This window comes from Nematostella vectensis, chromosome 1, assembly GCF_932526225.1.
Source record: "Nematostella vectensis chromosome 1, jaNemVect1.1, whole genome shotgun sequence".
In the NCBI taxonomy this organism is placed as follows: domain Eukaryota; kingdom Metazoa; phylum Cnidaria; class Anthozoa; order Actiniaria; family Edwardsiidae; genus Nematostella; species Nematostella vectensis.
In genome coordinates this window covers 13,216,085-13,234,141 of record NC_064034.1, presented here as the reverse complement: position 1 = coordinate 13,234,141, position 18,057 = coordinate 13,216,085, and the positions used below count along the sequence as shown (strand labels likewise).

General features: G+C 41.1%; 1 protein-coding gene across 1 annotated transcript; it reads right to left on the bottom strand.

Annotated features, from left to right (window-relative positions):
* Positions 1–1,315: 1,315 nt before the first annotated feature.
* On the bottom strand, positions 1,316–9,917 carry LOC5515929 (tubulin beta chain). Its single transcript, XM_001635993.3, has 8 exons — positions 9,772–9,917; positions 9,279–9,384; positions 8,131–8,242; positions 7,913–8,023; positions 6,436–6,893; positions 5,712–5,978; positions 5,211–5,438; positions 1,316–2,621 (listed from the first exon to the last, which is right to left on the bottom strand). The coding sequence occupies exons 2-8, from the start codon at positions 9,333–9,335 to the stop codon at positions 2,505–2,507; spliced, it is 1,350 nt and encodes a 449-aa protein (XP_001636043.1). The 5' UTR covers positions 9,336–9,384; positions 9,772–9,917; the 3' UTR covers positions 1,316–2,504.
* Between the last annotated feature and the right edge of the window lie 8,140 nt (positions 9,918–18,057).

Genomic DNA, 18,057 nt, shown 5'->3' with positions numbered 1-18,057 from the left:
AATAAATTATTTTCGTGTTTTCTTGGTACTGTTAGGGCCAGACGTGCAGCTATACTTTCTCTTTTTCAGGAATCTCCCTCAAACACACGACCACCAGCACACAAAAGTGAGAACTCACGTAGACAAAGATTATCAGAATTGATACTACCCTTGTCTTATCACTTTTACTCTCTAGATATTTTGAGGCTCTCCTCAGAAGCGGACACCCTCGACCACCTTTGAGCCCCACAACACTTGTTTGTATATGGTGATGGTGCTTTTCTTTTTGAGTTTACGCTTTGTGAGATTTCTGCTAAAAGAACGGTCTGAAAAGTAGTGCAAAAGGAAGTGATGGGAAAATGATCTCATTAAAAATGATCTGATTGAAAATGGTGTTATTAAAGAAACAATGTTTTGATGAACTATGAAGAAGCTAGCTTATTTCATCGGCTTTTAATCAATGACCGTGGGGCCATTTGTCCGCCATTTGTGATACACCACGATGCGAAACCACTACCGACAATCGTTACCGCGGGCCTCGGGGCGTCTCGGATAATTAATTTGTTTGACAATTTATCTAATTAATAACTGTGAGATTGTAGCTCCCTGACCGTGCAGTTTAGAATGAGATTTCATTTTGACGTGAGATATTTTGATTAAGGGTCGACCTCTCACGGTGTAGCGTTGGAAAAGGTCATTCATGATAAGTCATCCAGATGTGATTACAAACAACTTTCTCGTAGCCTGCGTTGCACCCGCTTGGAGTTCCGTACCGGCGAGCGTTCTAGAGCGGCTGCAAAGCAAAGAGCTTTATATTACAGTATCGATCCACTAGGTAACGTTCTGGCTGTTTTTAGTGATATGTAAAAATTGTGCTTCTTTTTTTTCATATTGTACACGTGCATCAATTCGACATGGTGCACCTAATATATATATATATAAACTTATCCCACTGTTTTTAGTATTTATTATGAACAACTAGCAAGTATTTTCTAGGTCCAAAGTCTGTCTAATTATGAAAAATAAAATGTAAAGTTCTTCGCTATGCACAGATGGAGAGACACGCCAACCAACATCGCTCGGGCCCGGGTTCAGTGAACAAGATGGGTTGCGCGAGCGTGTGGAGTGTAAATTAGCCGCAAAAGCGAACACCAAGATAAAGTGATATAAAAAATTCGGATGAATTTATGTTATGAACTACACATACCTAGAGCTTGGGCCGCCTGTGGTCATCGCCACGCCACTGTAATAGATTGCTGCCCCTGCTTGCTGAAAAGAACACCCCACACATAAAATGCTCAAGGCGTAGAGGGAAAAAAATCCAACCAGACGATGGTTTCATATAATATTAACTTTATTTGATTGAATAACAGTAGCTAATTCCGCTGTTAAGCAAATTTTAATTATCATAAAATCACGCGTCTATTTGTACAATTTAATCGTATTTAAAATTATAGCTTAAATTTTAATATAGCATAACTTCAAGCGTATCTTCTTTTGTTTCTCCCAAAATGAGCAGAATAAATGGATAATATATTCATTATCTGCTCTCTTCGTCTCTACATTATTGTATGATGGTAAGTATTTATCATATTACCCTTTGACCTTCTCTTTACCCTTGAGATAAGGGGCAGAGAGGCAGTAGGAAGTTTATCATTTGCCAAGGCTTTGTATACCCGGGGGCGGGGACTTCGAGAAAAACAGACGGGGGTGCTCGACAGCAAAATCAATTTTGACCCAACAATTCTTGCCCTTGAGAGATAAGAACATAGGGTGTGGTCGAAGGAATTTTTAACCTTGAGAGATAGCATTTAAAAAGCAATGCTCTTTTTAATTGGCTGACGGATCCTGTATTGTTATGTTACCGACAAAAAAGTAGAAAGTATTAACCGATCAGTTGACTTGTGGTTTATTGTAAAATACATTTCAAGCGATTGGGCCACCACTTAGCGTGAGACACCCTAAAAGATAGCAGAATCGGAAAAATCCTCCTCCCCCGGCGTGAAAACCCCTAAAAGATAGCAAAATTGGAAAAATCCTCCTCCCCAGGCGTGAAAATTCCTAAAAGATAGCAGAATGGGAAAAATCCTAATACACACCCTAAGAGATAGCAGTTGGTGAGAATTTTATACCCTAAAAGATAGGTCGAGCACCCCCGTCTACTTTTTTGTATATTTTTGTAAACATCAAGGCTAGAGTACGAATAGGGCTACAGAACTCGGATATATTTTGTGTAGTAATAGATTTCAAAGTATCAAAAGCTTTGTTCTTATGAGTCAGAAAAGACAGAATGATTTTATATGTCCTCTTTGCGTCTGCGATGTGTTCATACGACCATCCGACGACACCACATTGAGAACCTCTTCATAAATGGATCGGACCTCCCCGTATATGGATATGATTCCCTCACATAATGGGTGTAGACCTCCCCATATATGGATATCATAAGTCTCCCCAAATATGAATTTGTGGCACGTTCTCATGATTCGAAAACCACACTGCGTATAAATGCCGGCCGGCATGCATCACTCGACGAATTCTTCAGCCTCCTCTTCGTCCGAGGCAGTTATGACGTCATCGTCACTCTTGGCGTCTTCGTACTGCTGATACTCAGAGATGAGGTCGTTTAGATTTGAGTCCGCCTGAAGTACAATACAATACATTTGTATTTTTTTGAGAGCTACATTATAACCTATGAAAACGTTTCTAACCAATGGCGATATCTAGCTTTAAGTTACTCAATATTCTGCGAGCTCTGGCCGACGACTTTTGACGGCTGAATCGCCTTCTGGCTTCCGTCATTCAAACTTCTTGAAGCCTTCATTTGCTTACACTAAAGTAGTTTCCAGTCACGCCCCATTTCCGCAAGGCGCTAGCCAATCGAAAAGCACCAATGTTTTGAATGTTATTCCGCTTGATCTAAATTTGGAAGCCAAGAAGCAGTTGGAAATTATTGATGAGAGTTCGCCAAAAGATTAAAAGTCGCAGTAAGCTAATTTGAACATTTTTGTTTTAGAAAAAATCCATTTACATTAACAGTAGCCTGGCGCGGCTGTGCAAAGCGCCATGCCGAGCTTAATGGCGCATGAATCGGGCCTTACTGATAATGAACAATCTGGACCATTGTGTCATAAGGCGCGCGCAAACAAAAGCCAATACACGCCATAACAGGTCAAATGCGCACAGTTTCGCAGAACAGCACCCTTTTGCCAATGTGTATATTCATGTTTATAGCATGTGCCAATATGTATATTTATGTTTATAGCCTGTGCCAATATGTATGTGTATGTTTATAGCCTGTGCCAGTATGTAAGTGTATGTTTATAGCCTGTACCAATATGTACGTGTGTGTTTATAGCCTGTACCAATATGTACGTGTGTGTTTATAGCCTGTACCAATATGTACGTGTGTGTTTATAGCCTGTGCCAATATGTATATTTATGTTTATAGCTTGTGCCAAGTATGTGCGTGTTTATAGCCTGTGCCAATATGTAAGTGTATGTTTATAGCCTGTCCCAATATGTATGTGTATATTTATAGCCTGTACCAATATGCAAGTGTATGTTTATAGCCTGTGCCAATATGTATATTTATGTTTATAGCCTGTGCCAATATGTTTGTGTATGTTTATAGCCTGTGCCAATATGTTTGTGTATGTTTATAGCTGTGCCAATATGTTTGTGTATGTTTATAGCCTGTGCCAATATGTATATTTATGTTTATAGCCTGTATCAATATATATGTGTATGTTTATAGCCTGTACCAATATGTATATTTATGTTTATAGCTTGTGCCAATATGTATGTGTATGTTTATAGCTTGTGCCAATATGTATGTGTATGTTTATAGCCTGTACCAATATGTATGTGCATGTTTATAGCATGTGCCAATATGTATATTTATGTTTATAGCCTGTACCAATATGTATATTTATGTTTATAGCTTGTGCCAATATGTATGTGTATGTTTATAGCTTGTGCCAATATGTATGTGTATGTTTATAGCATGTGCCAATATGTATGTGTATGTTTATAGCTTGTGCCAATATGTATGTGTATGTTTATAGCCTGTACCAATATGCAAGTGTATGTTTATAGCCTGTGCCAATATGTATATTTATGTTTATAGCCTGTGCCAATATGTATACTTATGTTTATAGCCTGTGCCAATATGTATGTGCATGTTTATAGCATGTGCCAATATGTATATTTATGTTTATAGCCTGTACCAATATGTATATTTATGTTTATAGCTTGTGCCAATATGTATGTGTATGTTTATAGCTTGTGCCAATATGTATGTGTATGTTTATAGCTTGTGCCAATATGTATGTGTATGTTTATAGCTTGTGCCAATATGTATGTGTATGTTTATAGCCTGTACCAATATGCAAGTGTATGTTTATAGCCTGTGCCAATATGTATGTGCATGTTTATAGCTGTACCAATATGTATATTTATGTTTATAGCTTGTGCCAATATGTATGTGTATGTTTATAGCCTGTATACCAATATGTATATTTATGTTTATAGCCTGTGCCAATATGTATGTGTATGTTTATAGCCTGTGCCAATATGTATACTTATGTTTATAGCCTGTGCCAATATGTATGTGTATGTTTATAGCATGTGCCAATATGTATATTTATGTTTATAGCCTGTGCCAATATGTATATTTATGTTTATAGCCTGTGCCAATATGTATGTGTATGTTTATAGCCTGTGCCAATATGTATGTGTATGTTTATATTCTGTGCCAATATGTATACTTATGTTTAAAGCATGTGTCAATATGTATATTTATGTTTATAGCCTAGGTCAATATGTATATTTATGTTTATAGCATGTGCCAATATGTATGTGTATGTTTATAGCATGTGCCAATATGTATATTTATGTTTATAGCATGTGCCAATATGTATATTTATGTTTATAGCCTGTGCCAATATGTATGTGTATGTTTATAGCCTGTGCCAATATGTTTGTGTATGTTTATAGCCTGTGCCAATATGTTTGTGTATGTTTATAGCCTGTGCCAATATGTATGTATGTTTATAGCCTGTGCCAATATGTATGTGTATGTTTATAGCCTGTGCCAATATGTATGTGCATGTTTATAGCCTGTGCCAATGTGTTTATTTATGTTAATAGCCTGTGCAAATATGTATGTGTAGGTTTATAGCCCGTGCAAAAGCTCAAAGAGAGTAGAGGGCGAGGAGGTTGTCGCTTACCTCTGTGAACTCTAACGGGTCCATACCCTCAGTTGTGTACCAGTGTAGAAAGGCACGTCGTCTGAACATTGCTGCGAACTGCTCAGTAAAGCGGCGGAATGCCTCCTGGATAGCAGTGCTGTTGTACAGAAAAGTCGCCGCGTTTTTCAGCCCGACTGGCGGCACATCACATACTGCCGTCTTCATGTTATTCGGGATCCATTCAACGAACGAAGAGGAGTGACTGTCCTGTTGGCGCAAAGAAATAGTTTGATTATTCTTAGCTAACTTTGTGTTGTTGTCGTCAGTACATGTACAAGGACGGTAGGAGGGTCCATGTACAAGGACGGTAGGAAAGTCTTTCCATATACATGGGTAATAGGAGAGTCCATGTACAATGTTGTTCTACATCAGATTTTTTATCGCGCTCTCGCCTCGTCTATTCTTGAGGTTACATATGCGATATATGCTTTAAAGGCGTAATGCATCAATGCAGTATCAAATGGCTTGGATGAACCTTACCTGCATACAAGAGATGGATTCCTCGACATCTCGCATCGCCATCTTGCCTCGAAACATCGCTGCGACCGTCAAGTACCTCCCTTGACGGGGGTCGCACGCTACCATCATGCCTTGCGGGCCGAACATCTTTTCCGTGAGTTCCGTCACGTGGTATGTGCGGTATTCCTCATTCCGACTGCTAATGAGTGGGGCATGGGACGGAATAAAGAAATGGAGTCGTGGGAAGGGGACCATATTGACGGCGAGTTTACGAAGATCCGCGTTTAGCTAGGATATAGAAAAGAGAATGTCATACAACAGAGCGGTTTTCTTCTTGTACAGCTATGTTTTAACATGATTCGGGTAATTATGGTACCATATTATGGCGTGCTTAATTGTCTTTTGCGTGTTAGTTCAATCACTATTGTCCCCACAAAATTTGCTTGCAAAATAAGTGAAATATGACCGCATGCTCGCGCAAGTACTCGCTTTCTTAGTGACAAATTCCTAACGATTTCCAAGCCCCATAAAAACAGTGCGAACACCGGCCAGCATTGCTGCGGTGAAGTCTCACTTGGTTGACCACAAGACAAGGGAATGCTGGCGAATTACTTCACAACACTCCCCCCCCCCCCCCAACAACATGTTGTACAAACAGCGCCCGCGCTTTGCCAGGCCAGCATCTCGCCAACGTGCATTGTGCAAATAGTCGACGTACGCGCTGATTAGGTCAGCGGTTTCTCACCTGCCCCGGGAATCGTAGCGAAGTTGTTACCCCGCTCATCGTGGTCGCGATAAGACTGTTCAGCTCACTGTATGTCGGCGTCTCCCTCTTAAGGACATTATAGCAGATATTATACAAGGCTTCATTGTCAATACAAATCGCCGCATCCGCTACATCCACTAGCTGATGAAAGCTCAAAGTGGCATTATACGGTTCCGTGACTGTCTCGGACACCAAGGGGGACGGAAGGACGCAAAAACTGGACACGAGTCTGTCCGGGTATTCCTCGCGGATCTTGGAAAGAAGGAGTGAGCCTAGGCCAGACCCAGTCCCCCCGCCGAGCGAGTGCGCGATCTGAAAGCCTTGGACCGTATCGCAGTTTTCCGCGAGTTTTCGGATGCAATCCATTCCAGAGTCCATCAGCTCGGCGCCTTCAGTGTAAAAGCCTTTCGCCCAGTTGTTTGCGGCGCTGTTCTGACCTGGTTATATACGTAGGATTTGCAGTAAATTCAAACTCAAGATATTGCTGATTGTAATAAAGATTACGATGATGTTAACGATACAGGCCTACAGGAAGTCGTGATGATGATGGAGGGTCGTGCTGATTTTGATGACAATGGTGGCGGGGATGGACATACACGTGATATTGTTCATGATAGCGGTAGTAAGGTAGGGATAGTGTTGTTGTTGCTGCTGCTGAGAAAGGATGATTGTGGTGCTCATGTTGCCGAATTCTCTGAAGTTAACGTCGAATGGTAGTGATAGTGGCATTATATTAATGTCAAATCATCGTAAGTCCCGTATCCAGGGCGATGGTGTTGGAGGGGGGGTTCGAACGCACCCCCCCTTCAAACACCCCTCCCCCACACGGTCAATTTCGGTTCTCAATAGACGTGCTATTTGTAGACAAAACTATAAAGCATAAGCTAGCTCACTCTGGTATGTAGCCGAATCCGACAATAAACGTCCCATGCTGATGTTTATTTTGTTGATTATTATGTTGATGATAATGCTGCTTGTGGTGGTGATGATGACGATATGGTGATGGTGGTGATGATGATAATGATGGTGATGATAATGATGATGATGATGATGATGATAATGATAACGATAACGATGGTGATGATGATGATAATGCTGCTGCTGGTGATAATGAAGATGATGATGATGATGATGATGATGATGATGATGATGATGATGATGATGATGATGGTGGTGATGATGATGCTGATGATGATGCTGATGATGATGATAATGATAACGATGGTGATGATGATGATGATGATGATGATGATGATGATGATGATGATGATGATGATGGTGATGATGATGGTGATGATGATGATGATAATGATGTTGATGGTGATGATGATGATGATAATGATGTTGATGGTGGTGGTGATGATAATGATCCCTCTCGATTGTAGAGAGTTCTCAAGGTATTATCAAAATAAAAAAGTATTTTAATCCGTCCCGTGATGGTCTAGTTCACACTCACCACTGATGCAGCACTCTGGATTGAAAAGTCGACCATAACGCGAGGCGCGCAATGCATCAATAGATCCAGGCTCCAGATCAATGCACGCGGACCGCGGTACAAAACGCCCATCTATAACACAGGCAACCCGTCAAAAAACCTAAATGGCTTGAATGCATTTTGAAACTGTCTGTGACATTATGAGCGGAATATGATGGAAGGAATACGATGTTACTGACCTAGTCGTTCGTCAAAATAAACATTGAGCCTGTCGGTTTGTATTTTGGATTGTACAGCGGTGCATTGCCCATCTGGGTCTATCCCATGCTCCTCTGCGATAACTTCCCAGAACTAGAAAGTAAAAAAGAAAATGAATTAGCGTAGCCATTAGTAATTTCGCCGTAATTATCTCGTCATTGTTAACGAAGGGGATGGAGATGAGCAAGAGTCCCGCTTTTTCTCTCTTCTTTTTGTTTTATTTTGGTTGGCAATAATCTTATAACCACAGATTCTTCCACTCGTTCGTTCATGTGGACGTTAGTTATATAAATATTGAAAATACAATATATTCTTTAGGATATCTATCAAGTAATTATAATAATAATAACTTCATATGAGTTCTCTTTTTCTTTCAAATACTACCAAAAGAGCCGTGTTACATTTTTTGTTTAATTCTCGCTTCTATTTTTCTCTTTTCTTTTTCGTTACGTGCAAGATTGATGTGCTTTGAGGCGTGTATTCTCACCAGTTAATCTTGCTTTCCAATGTCTTCTTGCTCATAATTTAACACCAGAATATGTCATATTCACATATTTCAAATAACTTAAATTTCAAATAACTTTTAAATAACTTCAATCCTTTTTGACAACATTCCGGTAAAAATTGTAACATTTTTGTTACATTAAAAGATCTGTAAACATTTGTTTTGTTTACAAACTAACGGAAAAATAATGGTGGAATACAAAACCCTTTTAGCTCAAGACTCTTTCCAATGTCACAGCGTGTTAAAATGTACAGAGAAAATAAAGTATGAAATAAGATAGAGTTTTAATTGTTTATTGATTCTGTTGTAGGCAAATCTTAAAAGACTACTTATATATGCCAATACTTCGATTAATAACCTCTTTAATGGGTTTTTTATTCTAACAAAGTTCTATACCAAATCAAGAAAACAGAAAATATATCCTTTCTTATTTCGCATATTAGAAGAAAACAAATACTTGACTTATGGCAACAACAAAAGAAAATCATTATGACAACCCAACCACTTAAAACAATAACAAACAATGAAATTAAAAAAAAAAAGACAAAAAATTGGTAAAAGAAAAGAAAGTGTCGAAGTCAATACAGGTAATAGTCATTTCCGTTACAATGTACTGCCACTTACCTTAGAACTTATATGATTTCCGCACTGTCCGACTTGTAGATGCACAATGTCCCGCATTTTATATATCCAACACTCGCTTGCCGTTCTAATTCTTCAAAGCTTTACCTTGTAAGAGACGACCCAGCACGCGCGATTAGCTAGATAGTTACGATCTGTGGTTATTCGAATGGTCTACTGGCTCTCACGAGTAGTATCATGACATCATTCAATTCAAATTATAGCGAGTGGCAAGGCGAACAAGTGGCTAACTTGACACCTGATCAACACAAAGCGTTAAACTTCCCACCTAAGACATTTAATTTGACAAACCGTTTTAACGAACATTGTTGCGAGTATACATCTATAATATACATAAGGTCGTTTATTCGTACTAATCTTATCAAAATGCACTGTGTGAATTCGGCTGCCCTTTTTCAATTTTCTGCTCCCGTGAGCGCCAAATTATTTCAAATCCCTTGAATGAATGTGTCAACACCAATCACTTCAAACTTACCCAAAACCTGATCAGTGCGCATCCTCAAAACACAAGTCTCGACAAGACCGGCCAAAAGTCCTTTTTTTATATCAATCCCTGGGAATCTCTCATTTTACAACCTATGATATCTGTGAAAGCATTGACTAACGTATTAATGATTTATTTCTTATTTGGCTTTGAATTTTGCTTTCGTTGCCACCAGTCAAGCGTCCAGTGGTGTAACCTATGAGCGGGAAATTAGCAAACTGGTGGCGCTAGGAGCACGGTTGTGTGAATACTGACATGCGATTGGCTACTAGGCGAAACAAGAGGACTGAAACCTCGATAATAAAACAATCTCTTTGTTGGTTGTGGATTCCCCACTGGTATATATCCTACACCTGATGGTTTGAAACAATGGAATTTATTGCTTTACCTTTAAACAGCTAGTGGCTCCAACGACTTTTTAATTATTATATTTGCATAGTCTGTTTTGCTTTTGTAAATAGAGACGTTCGTGGTTTGTTAGCTGGGTTAAAACTCTGATGATAAAGCATAACACTCGAAGATGTCAAGAACCCTGGTACCGTACCCAATCAACTGTTCAACCAGAATTTCAAGAGTGAACAAGATAATTTAGACAATTTCTCACGCAAGGATAAATTGTTGTTAGTTACAGACTGCATCAGTATCGCAGCTTTTTTCTTTTTCCCTCATGATGTCTTATTCGGTCACCCCACGCCATTTAAAGTTTTGCAAGGTGCAAAGAGGAAATAAAACATCGGGGTCTGTTTCACCTGTCCACGCTTTCGCCTCTTGGGATATGGTGTTTAGTAGTTCAGTGATGTGTTTTACTTGTTTAATCTGCACGCTATAGCGCCTTATAGCGGCACTCTGCCTCTGTCTTCCGGTTTGTCACGTTCCTTTTTTTAAGCAGGCATGTTCATAAGGTATTGAGTGCATTAAAGATTTTTGAAAATAATTACTACATCTTTTGTGCAAGGGCGTTTTTTCTAGCATGGTAAAATTCCCATTGATTAGTTGTTCCAAAGACATCACATTTCCATGTAGGTTACAGGCCTGTACCCAGGGGGGGGGGGGTGGGGTGCGAAATCTGGACCTAATAATTTATCCGGGGGGGGGAATCTCTGATAAAAATCTTACCGTCCCCTTCAATCCCCTACCATCCAGTCTTTGCGGTATCTCCACGGGACGTTTATTGTCGGATTTGGCTACAAAAAAAAGTCTGACTTGTGGTTTGATGACATATCGGAGTGACCTATGGCTTATGTTTTATAGTTTTTTTCTACAAATAGCACGTCTATTGACAACCAAAATTGGACTTGCGGCCGTTGTGGGGGGGGGGGGGGGGGGGAGTGCGTTCGCACCCCCTGCACCCCTGGGTACGGGCCTGGGTTAGATCTCAAATCAGTTTCTAAACCACATAATAGCTTTCTTGATTTTTCTGTGTATACAATACGAGTATGTGTGCGCGATTGTATGTTTAACTTCCTCCCCCAAGATTTCTGCTCCCTTGTGCCTCTTTTTCCTAGGATCCATGATGTGCGGGGTGGTCTCAGGTGGGTGTTTATATGGGGGTGGTCTCAGGTGGGTGTTCATATGGGGGTAGTTTCAGGTGGGTGTTCATATGGGGGTGGTCTCAGATGGGTGTTTATATGGGGAAGGTTTCAGGTGGGTGTTCATATGGGGGTGGTCTCAGATGGGTGTTCATATGAGGGTGGTCTCAGGTGGGTGTTCATATGGGGGTGGTCTCAGGTGGTTGTTCATATGGGGGTAGTTTCAGGTGGGTGTTTATATGGGGGTGGTTTCAGGTGGGTGTTCCTATGGGAAAGGTTTCAGGTGGGTGTTCATATGGGGGTAGTTTCAGGTGGGTGTTCATATGGGGGTGGTCTCGGGTGGTTGTTCATATGGGGGTAGTTTCAGGTGGGTGTTCATATGGGAAAGGTTTCAGGTGGGTGTTCATATGGGGGTAGTTTCAGGTGGGTGTTCATATGGGGGTGGTCTCAGGTGGGTGTTCTTATGGGGGTAGTTTCAGGTGGGTGTTCATATGGGGGTGGTCTCAGGTGGGTGTTCATATGGGGGTGGACTCAGGTGGGTGTTCATATGGGGAAGGTTTCAGGTGGGTGTTCATATGGGGGTGGTCTCAGTTGGGGGTTTATATGGGGGTGGTCTCAGGTGGGTGTTCATATGGGGGTGGTCTCAGGTGGGTGTTCATATGGGGGTGGTTTCAGGTGGGTGTTCATATGGGGGTGGTCTCAGTTGGGTGTTCATATGGGGGTGGTCTTAGGTGGGTGTTCATATGGGGGTGGTTTCAGGTGGGTGTTCATATGGGGGTAGTTTCAGGTGGGTGTTCATATGGGAAAGGTTTCAGGTGGGTGTTCATATGGGGGTAGTTTCAGGTGGGTGTTCATATGGGGGTGGTCTCAGGTGGGTGTTCTTATGGGGGTAGTTTCAGGTGGGTGTTCATATGGGGGTGGTCTCAGGTGGGTGTTCATATGGGGGTGGACTCAGGTGGGTGTTCATATGGGGAAGGTTTCAGGTGGGTGTTCATATGGGGGTGGTCTCAGTTGGGGGTTTATATGGGGGTGGTCTCAGGTGGGTGTTCATATGGGGGTGGTCTCAGGTGGGTGTTCATATGGGGGTGGTTTCAGGTGGGTGTTCATATGGGGGTGGTCTCAGTTGGGTGTTCATATGGGGGTGGTCTTAGGTGGGTGTTCATATGGGGGTGGTTTCAGGTGGGTGTTCATATGGGGGTAGTTTCATGTGGTTGTTCATATGGGGGTAGTTTCAGGTGGGTGTTCATATGGGGGTGGTCTCAGGTGGGTGTTCATATGGGGGTGGTTTCAGGTGGGTGTTCATATGGGGGTGGTCTCAGGTGGTTGCTCATATGGGGGTGGTCTCAGGTGGGTGTTCATATGGGGGTAGTTTCATATACCCCCATATGAACACCCACCTGAGACCACCTCCATATGAACACCCACATGAGACTATCCCAATATGAAAACCCCCTGAGACCACCCCCATATGAACACCCACCTGAGACCACCCCCATATGAACACCCACCTAAAACTACCCCCATATGAACACCCACCTGAGACCACCTCCATATGGACAACCACCTGAAACTACCCCCATATGAACACCCACCTGAGACCACCTCCATATGGACAACCACCTGAAACTACCCCCATATGAACACCCACCTGAGACCACCCCCATATGAACACCCACCTGAAACTACCCCCATATGAACACCCACCTGAAACTACCCCCATATGAACACCCACCTGAGACCACCCCCATATGAACACCCACCTGAGACCACCCCCATATGAACACCCACCTGAGACCACCCCCATATGAACACCCACCTAAGACCACCCCCATATGAACACCCACCTGAGACCACCCCCATATGAACACCCACCTGAGACCACCCCCATATGAACACCCACCTAAAACTACCCCCATATGAACACCCACCTGAGACCACCTCCATATGGACAATCACCTGAAACTACCCCCATATGAACACCCACCTGAGACCACCTCCATATGGACAACCACCTGAAACTACCCCCATATGAACACCCACCTGAGACCACCCCCATATGAACACCCACCTGAAACTACCCCCATATGAACACCCACCTGAAACTACCCCCATATGAACACCCACCTGAGACCACCCCCATATGAACACCCACCTGAGACCACCCCCATATGAACACCCACCTGAGACCACCCCCATATGAACACCCACCTAAGACCACCCCCATATGAACACCCACCTGAGACCACCCCCATATGAACACCCACCTGAGACCACCCCCATATGAACACCCACCTGAGACCACCCCCATATGAACACCCACCTAAAACTACCCCCATATGAACACCCACCTGAGACCACCTCCATATGGACAACCACCTGAAACTACCCCCATATGAACACCCACCTGAGACCACCTCCATATGAACAACCACCTGAAACTACCCCCATATGAACACCCACCTGAGACCACCCCCATATGGACACCCACCTGAAACTACCCCCATATGAACACCCACCTGAATCTACCCCCATATGAACACCCACCTGAGACCACCCCCATATGAACACCCACCTGAGACCACCCCCATATGAACACCCACCTGAGACCACCCCCATATGAACACCCACCTGAAACCTTCCCCATATGAACACCCACCTGAGACCACCCCCATATGAACACCCACCTGAAACCTTCCCCATATGAACACCCACCTGAGACCACCCCCATATGAACACCCACCTGAGACCACCCCCATATGAACCTGCTAACGCAGGGTACCTTGTCGCTGGCACAATGGTAAGCAGGCTCAGGGAACAACAACTGTAGAGGTGAGCTCACCTTTTATCACAGACAGCAGACAGATTCTGCCGCCGGCAAACCTTTGGGCATCTTTTTCAATTTCGAGCAATTTTTTTTTATTTCCCAAGCAATCTTTTCTAAAATGACAGTTATTTTTATTCTGTCATCTCAAATCAAGCAGAGAAGGAAAACTTATGTTAAAAAGGATTTTTACTATGTATTTGGGTGAATCCCTTGTATAGGGATGTCTCGTGGAGTGTACTGTTGTTATACATTCAATATATTGGGTACGCTGTATAAATATTTAAAAATATAGGACAGCTTTCTGTATCGCTGAAGCAACGATAGGCAACTACCTCAATGATTTCAAGTGCCTGGGTTTTTTTTAATTTTTTTCGGGTCTTTTTGAGGGAAGCTTATTTAATTTCGGCGAAAAGTGCCAGCTTCTGAATCGTTCTAGAACAAAAATTGCGCGAGCAATTGGAAGCAACTTTAACAAATTTGAGCAATTTTTGAACAGCTTTTGGTGTATTTTTGGGCAACTTTTGAAGATTTAAAAATCTGTCTGTGGTGGGGTTGAACCTTCGGCTTGATTTTGTAACTGGGATACCTGTGGGAGCCCAGTCATGCAACTGTTTTACTTTCTGATCGCGATATGGCCAAAGTTGCGCAATAACCCAAGAACCTTTGCGCCATAGTCGATCCCTTCTGCATAACTTCTAACTGTGTCATGGCCGCCAAGTCTCAATCTCTACCAAGTAATTTTGCAAAATCATCAAAAACTGGATTGTTTTCGCTTTATTTACATACCTGTCAACTCTACCGCATCAGGCGGGAGTCTCAAGATTTTGGACCCCTTCTCCCGCTCTCTCGCGTTGAGCACCAAATCTCCCGCTTTAGCGATTTTTATCGCATTCGAAAAATTATTCTATAGAAAATCGTAATTTTGCCTATTTTCTAGAAAAATATTTGAAAAAATAATTTCCTTGCGTAGAGCAATTTATCTAACACCCCCGTGAGATCTATGAGTGGATTCGTTCGCGAAAGCTTTCTATACGGCAAACGCCTGCAAGGTTAAACCCACCCCTCCCCCAAAGAAATGAATATACCCCACCCCTTCCCCCCCAAAAAAAATTATCAAGCCTTGAGATTTTCGAGGTTGACAGGTATTTATTTACTCGTGTTTACACTTGCAACCCGATCAAGACCCGACACGTGGCGAGGCACGAGATTAGAATTATCTATTGCCTGCTTTAGAAAAATACAGTTTACTTCAAGACGTGAATAAATGTTCTCTTGACACTTATCATGAATGGACTTAAGGTATTTACCTTTGGAGGTATTTTGTACCTTACTTATTGATGAAAATCATCTCCTTTAAAATCGCTATAAATAAACCCCAAAAGAAGTGATTACCTTACACCGCGACACTTGAATATTGTATAACTTAAAAGTTTAAGTAAGTAACTCAACTAGAAAAGCCTAAGCCTGCTGCTTTGGTTCGGTAACTTTTTTAGAGGTAAACATGTCAGTAGCCATGTGTAGTAAAAGATATGTAAAACTATGAAAGTTATTTTGGTATTTTAGTGCTTATTTTTTGGTATTTTGGTCCTTCATATAGATGATTTTTGTTTTTTTCCTAAAATAACTTCATCCCTCATTGAATGTAATTTTGATTTTTAATATATAGATTTAGGCACTGCCTAAAGGCGGAGCCAGCATTTTAGACTTTTTTGTGTTGACTGATAGGGGTTATTTAGGGGGATCTAGGTGTCTTTAAAATGTTTTTTTAATGAGATTAAAAAAGGCAATTTTTAACTGCCATGTCTTTATGAATTGTAAAGGCCTGTACCTAGGAGGGGTGCGAACGCACCCCGTCTCCCCCCCCCCCCCCCCCACACACACACACACAACGGCCAAAGGGACACTTTCGGTTCTCAATAGACGTGATATTATTTGTAGACAAAACTCACTCTGGTATGTAGCCAAATCCGAAATTAAATCTTCCTGGAAATACTGCAAAGGCGCAGTCAGATTTTTACTAGAGAACCCCCCCCCCCCACACTTTTTTTTAAGGTCCACTTTTTTTGATTTCTCACCCCACCAAAAAAAAAATCCTGCATTGGCCCCTCCAAATGTTTCAAGCAAGCACTCATTTAATAATATTAAATATGCAGTATGAAAGTTAACAAATACTAAACCTTGGTAAGAAAAAGGCTGTCAAACTTTAGGTGTCTTAGTTGAGTCTAATGGTCAACTCTTATTTTCCCTCTTATTTAACTCCACTATCTATATTTTGTTTATTATCAAAATAGCATTCTAACAAGCTTTGACCTTGTGAAGAATATATCAAGGATGTAACAGTATTCCAAAGAATAGATGCCATACTGTAGTTTTCACGTACTGCAACTGATTATTCAGAAGAATGTGTTGAAAACAAATATACCTCCTGACATGCATTACATATTGGTGCACCCACCCTTTGGCCTTTTGTTTTAGAAACTTTGGATCCACCCATACAGGCTACTAAAAATGAATGCAATGAAGGCAAATCCTAAATTACTGAAAGTTTCTAATTACAAACCAAACCATGTTCATTGATCTATGTTTGGGGCAGAGAGGAATAAATATACAAATAAACAAAAAGTCAACGGGGAGCTAAGAAAAGGGAGAAATGTGACTCTATTTGAAAAAAAATATTACTCTATTCTAAAACATTTATAACAATAATGCAATAATAACTTGACTGAGCACTTTCCTAGTATTTTTCCTTTTCCCTATTACCTTTAGGATTGATATAAAACTGTTTTCTTTACAAATTTATTAATGAAAAAGCACGAGTTTGTTGTTATCTTTATATAATTTAAGTACTTTGATCTAATAAAAACCTCTTCCCTTTATAGAACTTCTATCAAAGCTACATTCTGACCAGCTTTGCCCTTGCAAAGAAACAAATAATGAATGAAACAGCATTCCAAAGATATAATGATACAGTTATACATTTCAAGTGCCATATGGAAGTTTTGTCTATCACATACTGGTAATACTCCATCACCAAGGATATTACAGTAATGCATTACATATTTGTTTGGTGCACCCACCCTTTAGCATGGTGGCCTGCTGTTTTATAGAAACCCTGGATCCACACATGCTAATGCTACTCCAAAATTAAATGCAATGGAGAAGAACAAATTTACTTGGGAAGCAAATTCTAAAAAAAAATCCTTGATATTACTGAAAGTAGTGCTAAATGAAGATGTCTTATTTCAATTCTAACATATTTTAATTTATTTAGGGTGCAGAGGGGAAACAGCAAATAATATCAATTGCATACAAAAATAGTCAGCAGAGAGAAAAAAAAGGAAGAAATGGGAGTATATCTTTGATAAAAAAAAAATTAACAATAATGCAACAACACTCTCCTAACATTTCCCCTTTCATCATTATCTTTAGGTTGATAGAAAAAAGGTTTCTTTACAGATTTATCATTGAGAGCAAGTATCTTGCTCTAAAAACCTATTACACTTATACTGTCGTATAAAAGTAAGAAATCCCCTACTATATTATCTTAATATTTGCCTATTATTATGCCTTCCAGCCTTTAGAATCAATCATGGCCCTCAGGCAGTCCTTGGTTGATTTTACCTAAATAAAAGTGAAAACAATTAAAAACGACGGGGGAAGGGGGGGGGGGTAACTAAATAGCTAAATAGTCCAAGGCTAGCAACAGAATGTTTCAGAAGATTCAGAAATAAGAAGGCATATGACTACGTAGGAGGACGTTTTCCCCCTTCTCGGCCGCCATTTTGGATTCCTTGAGACAAAGTCAATTTTTCCGCCCTGTCATCTGATTGGCTAATCTGTGCATCTAAAAATAGCCTGATCCTAGGAAACGCCGTGACAGATGATTGCCCCTACTTATGAGCCCCTGAGCCCTCTTATTTACTG